Here is an 11707-nt window from a genome sequence, read left to right as displayed (position 1 = left end):
TTTATCTATTTGTGTAACCCTGGCCAAGTGACTTATCCTCTGTTTGCCTTAATCCACCAAAGAAGGAAATGGCAAACCACTCCAGTATCTCTGCTGAGAAAAGCCCATGGACAGTATGGTCCCCAGGGTCACGAAGAGTCAGACAGGAACGAAAAGCAACTAGTAGAGAACAGATAGCACATGCACATATTAGGAAATGATTCTTGTGTCTAAACAAAAAGCACCAATAAAATTATTTTCAGTAAGAGTGAAGGATAACAAATGGACCACCTAAGTGTTGCCCTAGTATTTATGAAATTAATTTAAAGACTGAGAGGAAGATCTCCAGAGCTCACCGGGTAGATAACTTTTTGGAAGATTTTTAGAAAGACATGGGCAAGAGCTGCTCAGGATGAAAAGACATAGATATCAGAAGAACTGCATCATAAACTAAGAAAAAAACAAAAAATATATAATTACTGTGTAATTATAGTGGCCACACCTGACCCTAGAGAAGAACTGTGAAAATCTCTCTCTTAATTCTGCAGATAGGCAATTACAGATACAGAATACTGCATACTCTATCAGATTTGCTTGATGTGCTGAACACTATCATTATGCATTTGTGTCTGGGTTTTACATTCCTAATCTGTCCCACTGATCAACTTTTCAGAGAAAAAAAAAGTTCAAACAGTTCCCTTTATTTTCTCTACATTTGAAGAGAATTCTCCTTTTTCACTGCTGATACTGGTAGTTTGATTTTCCTTTCTCTTTCCTAAAATGAGCTGAGCTGATAGTTTAAGTTTAATAATAAAAAATAGCCAGTATTTATATAGTTATATACATGTTTATATATATATATATACACACATATATATATATATATATGAAGCTTAAAGGCAGTGTGAAACTCAAAGAGAAAGAGATCCCCAGTTGACTTAGACAACCACAAATTAACATTACCTATACTTTACTGTATTTTTATTTATCGTGTTAAACATTTTCCAGCTGACTTTTAATCAGGTCACTTGTGGCCTTTGAGAATTTGACACCTCTCTCTGTTTTAAAGTTGGTGAAGCACCCTTTATAATAGCAGCTGCCACTCTTGTGTGATCCTGACTGTGGTTTTTTGTATTTGGCCTCTTTTTGGCTCTTGTGGTATTTTTTCTTTGACCTGGAAGCTTTGGATTTGGACCATGGCATTTCTGGGGGTTTTCATTTGGGGGCTTCTTTTAAGAGATAACTGATGGATTCTATTTTCACTTTGTCCTATGGTTCTAATGAATACTAACAGTTGAAAAATGTTGGGTTTGGGGTTTTTTTGTTTTTGGGGGGTAGTCATCATTTTCAGTGAGTCCAATGACTCTTAAACTGGCCTTTCTTGAACTGTTTTCCAGATTAGCTGCTTTTATTAGCAGATACTTTACATTTTCCTTTTTTTTTTAATCTTGATTTTATTCTAATACTTCCTTTGGTTTCAAGGAGTCGGCGTTATCTTTAGTTCATTCTTGTAGTCATCAAGCCTGCGCCTTGCATAAGTTTCCTCACCCTCTGTTCTAAGCTACTCTTTTCCTCCAGAGCTCTTATTTACCTCTAATTCAAATGCTTATTTTTTGTTTCATTTCTTGCCCTTGTGGCCAAGGCATGTTTTCCCGAGGCCATTTGTAGTTACTGTGGCTCTCTCTTGAGTCTCTCTTGGGTGTCTCAAGATCCAAAATATTTCTTTGAGGCAATACTTTGAGAGTGTATTCTTCTATTTGCTCATCTCCAGCCTCATTTCCTGATCTGGGACTCTGTGCCAGGGTCAGGTTCTATCCCCTCCTTAGATGGGGTGGGGTCAGGCCCTGTTTGATCCTAACCTCGCTTTCCTAGATTCTAGGTGCTGGCTTCCATTTCCCTAGGTGTACACTCTAGGTGCTTCCAGTCTTCAGTATCTCTCATCCAACCCTGCCAGCTGCCTGTCTTAAGTCTTCCATTCCATCTGTTCCCCGTTCAGCTTCCTTGGTCAAGGTACTGACTGTAGCAGGACTCTGCTTTCAGAGTCTATAGCTTTTGGCTATCTTTCTGTGAAGGTTCTGAGCTACATGGAAGGAGCTTACTGATGCTTCTCTCTGTCAGCATTCAGTCTGGTCCTCTTTTTAGATCACTGCTGGAATACTAGTGGGAGAACCTGGCTCCTCTCTGATTTTTCATATGGTCATCTTAACTGGAAGCCCCTATTGGTTTTGATCCTATTAATGTTATGGATGTATCAGTATGTCAACAGTCATTTCCTGCGATCTCTGCCCCACCTATACAGGGAGCCTTGGAATCTGGACCTAGCACATAAAGCACAGAGACTCAAGCTAAAGAGACCAAACTTGAGGGAAAATATCTTAGTGAGCCAATTTACTGTTCAACTGTGCACAGACAGACTGAATACAAAATAACATAGGAAGAGGTCAATATTACACAGTTTGTAAAAGGACAGTGGCTGTCTCTAAATGATTTACTTGTCATCCCGGTGGACTTAACAGCTAAGAGACAAATAAGCTAGATGCCTGAGGATCATTTTTAACATTAATATTTATTTATTAGTAGTAAGAATATTTAGTTGAGGACCTCCAAACTGTATGAAAATTATAAATATTAAACTCTATACATAAAGTGGAAGGATTAGTACTTTTACCTACTCTACAGTGTTTTGTATGTATAATACAGTATTTCAAAGCATTTGAAATTTCCTGAAATAAAAGTACATATGAATTCAAGCTATTACTGTATTATTGCAGTAGAAAACTTTGAAAGAGATGATCACTATTTAAAAGACTCCTGTTTGTCTTCTCAAATTCTGTCCTCCCTCTCCTTTCTTTAAGGGAAGAAGGTGATAATGTAACTCTTATACACACACACACACACACAATCAGGAGCACAGAAAGTACACAGTGCAGATCCTGATTAGAAAGTCTAGAACTCAGCTGTTTTGGAAGTCACAGTCACCATTTACAAAGAATGGAAAGCAAGAAACAGTTTCAAAACTGTTTCTAATACCTACTCTGCTCTGGCATAAGCTCTGAATAAGCCAAGATTGTGAACAAGACTAAATGATTTCTCTACAGAATCCTGAAAAACAGCTACCAGCTGGCAGCCTCAGTTAAACACACATCTCGCACTTTCAAATCCTCAAGAGTATCATTCCCAAAGCCACAGCTGCATGATATCCTGGTGGGCCTGGGGCAGAGTGGAAAATCATCAAATGGAAAACTTTGACTCTTGTAGAAATGTGGTCATTTCTTATTTCAATGGCATCATTATGAGAAACCTCGACTCCTAATGTGGTGAAAATAACTGGAGTCAAAAAACCCTGGGTTCAAATCCTACCTCCAGTACTTATTAGCTTTCTGACCAAGCACCATTCAGTTCACTCCTGGGCTTCAGGGTCTTTAATCTGAACTGAGATCACAATGCTCCTCCCACTACTGATTTTAGAACCTCGTTGCTGGGAAAGCACTTAAGTAAGTGCCCACAAAATGATAAATTACTATTACCAGTTTCACACTCCACAGTTTCATACATCAAACATCTCAGCACCAATACAAGGTACTGTTGTTCACAGGCATCTATCATGTGCCTAGATAAGATATGCTCATTTCTTTTGTTAATACCTTGATGTGTGGTCTCCACTTGGCAGCTTTTCTCTGTGTGCTGTATATACCATAAGTATGGCACAGTATTACCTTATTTTCCTATTTGTAGGGAGCCCTGGAATGAGTCCATAATAAAGAAAGAAAGATTCCTGTATGTAAAGGAAAAGGACTATCTACTCAATCACTCATTCCACTTCCTGTTACACCTTGGCATTCCTTGGCATTTATTATACAAATGTGGATATGATTCAAAGCTGTTTAGCTTGTGAAATCTGCTGATTACAAAATTCAGCAGGATGGAGATAGAGAGAGGATTGGGAAGGGAAAAAGAATATGCTCGAACTTAAATGCAGTGATTTAAAATGTGTCCTTTCTCTTTGTTTAATACTGGTGGGATTTTTGACTCTACCATAATGGGTTAATCTAAGTTTCATAAATTTAGGTTTCAGTTTCAGTGTGATACTTATAAAGCATTGGCAAGACTGGCTTAACTTGTTATAAGATGTTATGCCTGCTTAACTGCTCTGATACAAAAATCATCTCTAGCTTAAAATGTGTTAAGACACAACTGGAGATCCTCAGTCTTTCATGATCTGAGGAAGCAACATAGTACGGTGACCTAGTGGACCATCCAGATAACTTCTTTAAAAATGAATTAAGTAGGGCGGCTAGGTGGTACAGTGAATAGAGCACTGGCCCTGGAGTCAGGAGGACCTGAGTTCAAACCTGGCCTCAGACACTTACTAGCCGTGTGACCTTGGGCAAGTCACTTAACCCCAATTGCTCTACCCTCCCCTCTCCAAAAAAAAAAAAGCATTAAGCAGAAAAACCAGCCAAGAAAACAATTAACTCTATGATTACTATAGTTCAGAGTCCTAATCCCATTTTGAAAAACAACTAGCCTAAGTTTTAAAAAGTCAATAAATTTTAATAAATGAAACAACAAATTTCCTTTGGCAGGAAAGGGAACTAGTATTTCTATAATCATCTGAGGCCATGGAAATGTCACTTAGGAAGATGAAGTCAGGAAGAGATGTTGTTTAATCTAGATGCGTATGCGTGTGTGTGCACACAGAAGATCTCTGCTGGAACTGACCATTTTAAAGGCATTCTGGAAGTGGTTTCCAAAGTATCACAAATTTGTAAATATTCCAGATTCAAAAGGTTATGAAAGTTATTGACTCCTACAACTATTTATATCTACTTTCTCATCTCTATCAAATATATATGAAGACACGTATTCAACATCAAGAGTATCCCTGATCAAAACGTGAATTGTTGAATTGTTGAAAGGCTTTGATTTTTTTTTCTTTTTGGAGGGCAATTGGGGTTAAGTGACTTGCCCAAAGTCACACAGCTATTAAGTGTCAAATGTCTGAGGCCGGATTTGAACTCAGGTCCTCCTGACTCCAGGGCCGGTGCTCTATTCACTGTGCTACCTAGCCACCTCAAGGCTTTGACTTTTTTAGGAGTCTCCCACTATGCCTTCCCGTGGCTAGTTTGTCTCTTCCAATACACTCTCCATAGATGCTAGATTAATTTCTTTATGCATGGATACAAACAGGGTATCCCCTCTGCTCAAACCCCTTCAATTGCTCACTACTATCTACCAAACATCTCATCCTGGTATTCCATTCAAGGCTTTCCAGAATTTAGTGTCACCAAATACACTTCAATTAGACAAACATTTCGTGTCTTCCAGACACATTATGAGACATTTCACTAGTCCCTGAGAAACACAGATGAAAAAGAATCAATTTCTGACTTCAAAGAACATATATTCTACTAGGAAAATCCACCAGGCATCTAGATAAATAAATACAGTTTCAGGATGAACAAAAACACTAGTCACTGAAGTGATAAGAATCAGGAAAGGCTTCCTGTAGGAGGTGGCTCCTGAACTAAGCCCTGAAGGAGCACAGACTGCCTTCCACACAGGACAGGAAGTGGGGAAGGCCAAACTCAGGGAATGACAGCAGGTCAGTCTGACTGGGACATAGAAGATGTGATGAGAAATAACATAAAACATATTTGGAGAGATGGAGGGAGGCTTTATTAAAATGCCCAGCTGAAGCCTCTGTTTTCCTGAAGGCCACCAGAAAATGTGAAGAGCTTTTGAGGAGGAGGGTGACACAGTCACAACTGTGCCCTAGGAAAACGTGTGGGGGACAGACTGCAGCAGGGAGATAGAAAGATGGACTGGAGCTTGCCTCCCCTGCCCATGTGTCTCTGCCCTTTCTACGATTTATGTCATGTTGCTCCCTCTCCACTTTTGGAAATCCCATCTATCCTTCAAGGCTCCTTTCAGGTGCTGCTAAACCTCATCCAGCAAGCCTCCCAAGACCTCCCCCAGTTAGGAATGGGCTTTCCTTCTTTGGACAGTGTACTGTATTTTGTACTTTTCTAATGCAAATAACTGCAGCACAAAATACAACAAGATATGGATATGTGTGTCATGTGCCACATATTATAAATCAGAGCTTCTTAAACTTTTTCCACTCGTGACCCCTTTTCCCCGTTCTCCTTTTCAAGTTTCAGCAGTGTTTGTTGGCATTTTGTGGCCTGAGGGCAGGTGCAGTGCAAAGTGCACTTGCTTTGTGTTCAGAACCAAAGCTGGAGTGAAGTTGCAAGACGCAACCCAGGCGAGCACTGCCCAAAAACACCTCGGGTTCATTACATGTTTGATTCTTAATTAATTTTTGTCATTGTGCATCAGAAACCTTTTGTTATATGGGGTCACGACCCACAGTTTAAGAAGTGCTGTATAAATAGCGAGGTTTTTATGTTTACTTATTATACATGGGCCTTGAAACTCTGAAATCCAATTTCTCTCACTGAACCTGAAGGGACGCAGTATATGGACGACTTATTAGGAAGAATGCCTCCTCTGGTCAAATCAGATCAAGCAAAGCATCCAAAGAAGAAGTACCAAGCTCTCTTCCAACAAAAGCTGTCTTATAAAAAGCTTAAAGGCAAGAGAAATAATGAATTAGAAGGGAGAACTTCCAATGTCAATTCCTTGCAGACCTGGCAGCAGTAAATATAGAAGTTAGAAATATTTATAAAGATTATGGATTCAAATTCAAATACTTCAACCAGAGCTATTATAATCTACATTTTAAAGATCAATGCTAAAACAGTCCCAACTTCCTGCTGAAATCATAAATAAATTTCTACCTTAAAGCATCAGTCTAGCTTTCAAAGTGAACATTTAAAAATATTTGCCTCTCCCATCTCTGTGATTTTCTGCAAAATTAAAGAACCCCGATTAATTTTAATACATGATGGCATAATTTTCATATTTCTATCATACATATTTCAATTGATATATAAAAAATCATCTTTTGAATCTTTTGTTTTTCTATTTTTATCACAAAGAATTTGAAAGCTTGATTTAATCAATAACTTTACTAATGGCTTAGATTCACTTTGGTTAAATTTTACTGAAACTATCTCACAGTCTGAAAATAGTAAATGGGGGAAAGGTTACCTCAACTATAGTATTGCTACAATGTGATTTCTGAAATTGTAAGGAAAACATGGATTTAACTTAAAGAAAATCAGCTAGGAAGAATGTTGTCACAATGACATAATGACTAAGTTGCCACGTGTCAGATTTTTAGACAAGTTAAAAATCTCTTCTTTGCATGACATGTCATATTTACCCTAGTCAATAAACAACCATCTTAAACTAGCACACGCCTGGAGGGAAGCAAGCCAACTACAACAAGAACAATTCTAGATACTACCATGAACAGCATATGGCCATCAGAGCTAAGATAAAGGAATTTAGACTATCGTTGTACTTATCAGTATGCAAAGAAAAGGGAACTTTTATATTGTTATTCACAGTAGTATTTGTTTTTCAAAAAATCATCCCTATAATAAATCTCTGTCAAACCCCTTTTGTCATTAAGACAGGCTTTAAGAGTCTTCTGCAGTAAAAAAAGAAAAGGGTCTCTTTTTGAAACCGCACATAGCATATTCATTTTCAAGTGAAAACTGACAGGTGGCAAGTTCAGTAGTTGCAAAAATCTGAGTAGCATTCTTTTGGCAGATAAAGTGAAAAAGAGAACACATATATGTAAATTTCATCATTCCTACCTTCTAAATATTTAGTGACTTTCTCCAGTCGGACTGGTATATAAAAATAAAAGAATGATTTTTTTTAAACTGTAGCTTAGAAAAACAGCACTGTTTTAAAATATATCATCCATTGAAAATACAATAATTTCAACTCATGGCATAGTCAGTTGCTAAATAACAAAGAATACTGTATTCCAACCTGCAGTTAAATCAGAACTTCTGTTGCTCTTTTTGTCCTCTACAATTTCATAGAATGGACCTATTACATGGAGTAATTCTTCAACTTTCTCCGTCATTGGCATGGTCTCAAGAATCTGTGATCAAAATACAAGTCTTATGAAATCAGAAATAAAGGATTCATTTGATTTACACTGGCTTCTAATATTCCAAATTTTTTTTTTAGCTTCTGAAACATGAAGTTCATTTACATAAAATATCCAAATTAATTAATAAGTACAGTAGACATAAGTGCACATGTTCTCCTAAATGAGCTTAATGCAATGGCTAAAATGATTAAGTATCTATAAGTATTTCTACTATGAAGTCCATTTTATGAAGCAACTGACTTGTTAAGCAGACAACAGGCAGGGTGGTCTTTGATCACTCAACTAGTTATTAGTGTAATAAAATCCAGGACACTGGAATAGAAGAAGGTTGGTTAATAATACCACGTGAATGTGCACAATGTAAGAGCTCCTCTCGTCCCAGCTCCCCCACACTACCCCAATCCTAAGTATGAATTGGGAACAGGGACCACCCAGGAATTATGCATGTATTTAACATTTTATCACATGCAGAGCCTATTAATTTTCAGATAGAAGTTAAGAAATTGAAAAGGCAACAAAATCCAAAAATGGATATTCTTGAACACACACCACTCATGTACTGTTTCAAATGCAGATAGCCTTATCTGCAAACCAGGATTTCATTCATGAGTAAAACAACTGGAAAAAAAAAAAAACCCTTTCTAGAAGGGAAAGGAAAATAAACTGGATAGGCACGTGCTTTATTCCGACACGCCTGCAATCTGACTCCCCTCCCCACTTATTTCTCACCCCTAACCCCCTTCATCTACCCCCTCACCAAAAGGGCTCTCTCTCCTAAAATCAGGCTGACCTGAGCCTGGTACCAAAAGAAACATTATGACCAGCAACACTATCTTCATATCTGAATGATTTTTATATGGATGACAACCTACTGTTAAGTTAGCAATTAATGTCTATTATTTTAATTCAAAACACACTTATTACCATTAATGGTTTTACCTTGTAAGAGAGAAACAAGATAAAATATACTTGAAATGACAACAGTTACTTGCTTTAATACTGGAAAATTTGAGGTTGAAGGCAAATAACCATTAAATTGTTAATGGCTGACATTTCCTATTAATGAGTGCTCTTTCATATATGATGTTAACAAATAAAAATAGTGCTGTTCAAATTTTCTCTTTATGAAAAGGAGAATCCTGAGCTGTGCTAGGCATGATCCTTAACTATCCATCTGAAGGCAACGTTTAATTATTGGTATTAATGAAGCAGAGAAAAAGATAATCTTAAAATTATTTATATGAGGTTTACAACTTTTAAAAAATTCTTTTTGGCCTAGTAAACCCCTCCCAACTCAGCCACCACAAGCACTGGAAGCCATGGAGGAAGATGACACTGACCAGCTTTTTAGCTGCTCTAACACAGCTTTCTTAGGACTAGCTTGAGGATGAGGGAGAGGGCAAGATCACAGAGCAAAGGCAAAACCGCACTGGTTGCATCACAGAGAGAACCTCCCCGTTATGGGGGTTGGAAAAGCTGGATACCTCATTTGTTAGAGGACTTTAGAGATGGAGGTGCCTTTCTAGAAATACATGTGGCCCAATACCCATTGGATATGGGAAGAAGGAAGGAAATATCCGATGCGTTGGCCATTCAGGTGGATGCCGAGTGAAAAATGAAATATGATGCTACTTCCCAACAGGGACAATCAAAGGTTAAGGTCACTTATAGCAAGTACACTAACCCGGTTCCCAAAGAAGTTATGAAAGCAGACGACCCAGATCTGCAAAGATCTGATGAAGAAATCTTTAAGAGATTACCAAAAAAGGCACAGGTAGCCCTGGAGAAATCTGTCTCAGAATGTTACTGCAGGTCATGCCAGTTCAAGCTGCAGAAAACCAGCCCAGGTCACGTATCAGGTATACCCCAGATCAGCAAGGAGAAAGCCATCCACTTCTGGAACTGAGCAAAGAGTTATTCAGATGGAGGAAATACAAAGAGATCCCATGGAGTCTCCAAGATTCAAAATTAATAATACAACTCCTCATGGGCCTCCTTCTCCTCCTGCCCTTGTCATGCATCCTCCTAGCTGAAAGATAACTGTGAAGGCGCAACAAGGTTGGAAAATTCCTCCCTGTGTTTCAAACTGGAAAACTGCAAAGGTCTACATTATTTCACTAGACAAACATCTGGCTAATGGGAAACTCGGATGACAGACAGGTCCCATTAATGAAGACATTGTCGCACTTGTTGAAGTGCTCTTCATTGATTAGAGAAGGCTTGTGAAACAATGGAGAAAAAGATGGCCCAAAAGGAAAGGGAGAAACATGAAGAGAAGCTTTGAAAAATGGCCCAAAAAGCTCGGCAGAGGAGACTTATGTAGAAAAAGAGGATGGGGAGGCTCAGGAACAGGATGAAATGAGGCTTGATGATCAAAAAGAGAGACAAAATGATGGGAAATCTTCCCAGAGCAGCTCCTCATAAGAGATCAAAACAACAGAGAAATGAGAATCAAGATAACAGTCAAGTCATTGGTCTTGGTGTGCCCAATACTCAGGATTCTAATGAAGTTCAGTATGATCAAAGGTCATCCAAACAGACTAAGGGCACAGTCAGGGATTTTGCTGGTGGAGAAGACAAATTGTATAATGTTTATGATCGAGCATGGAGAAGTGGCAAAGATACAGCCCAAAATATCTACAGGCCTAGCGAAAACCTGGACAAAGATATGTATGATGATCACCTTGAGTTCTGAATGAAGAACAACAGATTTATTCTCAATAAGGACTTCTCTGGCTCGGATCATAGGCAGCAAGAACAAGAAGGACCAGTTCGATTTGATAAAGATCCCTTTGTTCTGGACAAGTTTTTGGCAGAAGTCAAATAACATGGAGATGACAGCTGCCCTGAGGAACATGAATACGAAGGCAAGAAGAGGAGGAAAGAGTAGGGTAGCCTCATACACATTATCCTTACCTCTGATGACACACACTGGTCATTGGGGAATTCTATGAAAATGGCTAGGAAGAAAACCAAATGTGAAATTGTAGATCCCAATACTTTTTACTGCTGGGGTTGGAGGACAGGGAAGTATACTTTAAAACAATCTGTTTCTTATGGATCACATTCCATGTAAGCTTGCTTTTTTTTTTTTAAGCAATTCGGGTTAAGTAACTTGCTCAAGGTTACATGGCCAGGTGTTTCTGGGTGGGTGCTAAGTGTCTGAGCCCAGATTTGATTCCCCAGGTCATCCCGACACTGGGGCCGGTGTTCTTACTCGCTGTGCTACCTGGCCGCCCCTACATGTAAGCTTTTGCTTACCCCTCTTAATTAGTCCACCTTTCCCAACCCTATTAGCATCAACAGAAAAGCCATACCACCCAGCAAATCAAATCAAGACGATTACATCTCAAGGCCGCTAGCTGGCACAGTGGATGGGGCACTGGCCCTGGAGTCAGGAGAACCTGAGTTCAAATCCAACCTCGGACACTCGACACTAGCTATGTGACCCTGGGCAAGTCACTTAACTCCAATTGCTACCCCCCCCCCAAAAAAGGCCATTATATCTTTTGGGGGATTAACATTTCATAGTAGAATTATCCTTATATGTCAACCTTATCACCAAATGTCCTGATTAGCTGGGGGAGGTTTTCACAAAACGGAGCTGTCCAGTGCTTGTTGAATGTTTGCCCCCATTAGGTGTGTCTAGTTTTAATTTGGAGTGGGGAAGTCTGTGTGGTACAACTATTT

At 38.9% G+C, this 11707-nt stretch overlaps 4 protein-coding genes and 1 pseudogene across 10 annotated transcripts in view; 2 read left to right on the top strand and 3 right to left on the bottom strand.

Moving 5' to 3' along the window:
• Window positions 1-11707, bottom strand: part of RAB18 (RAB18, member RAS oncogene family) — a 508262-nt gene that overhangs the window by 452356 nt on the left and 44199 nt on the right. The window lies entirely within an intron of this gene.
• ACBD5 (acyl-CoA binding domain containing 5) overlaps window positions 1-11707 on the bottom strand; it is an 88003-nt gene that overhangs the window by 32097 nt on the left and 44199 nt on the right. For all 6 annotated transcript variants that reach the window (XM_069086348.1, XM_069086350.1, XM_069086347.1 and 3 more), the window contains one exon: window positions 7891-8005. In XM_069086348.1, the coding sequence (XP_068942449.1) occupies window positions 7891-8005 (115 nt within the window). The remainder of the gene's footprint in view (window positions 1-7890; window positions 8006-11707) is intronic.
• Window positions 1-11707, bottom strand: part of YME1L1 (YME1 like 1 ATPase) — a 191677-nt gene that overhangs the window by 135777 nt on the left and 44193 nt on the right. The gene's annotated exons all lie outside the window — the stretch shown is intronic.
• The window catches only part of MASTL (microtubule associated serine/threonine kinase like), a 109507-nt gene that overhangs the window by 75157 nt on the left and 22643 nt on the right, over window positions 1-11707 (top strand). The window lies entirely within an intron of this gene.
• On the top strand, window positions 8013-11532 carry LOC138159962 (SNW domain-containing protein 1 pseudogene; annotated as a pseudogene).

Source organism: Petaurus breviceps, unplaced genomic scaffold (assembly GCF_028583685.1).
Source record: "Petaurus breviceps papuanus isolate PSGF00001 unplaced genomic scaffold, PetGlider_PUasm1.0 178, whole genome shotgun sequence".
NCBI classification, from domain to species: Eukaryota; Metazoa; Chordata; class Mammalia; order Diprotodontia; family Petauridae; genus Petaurus; species Petaurus breviceps.
Note: the sequence above shows the minus strand (reverse complement) of the source record. Positions and strands in the feature narration are given on the sequence as shown.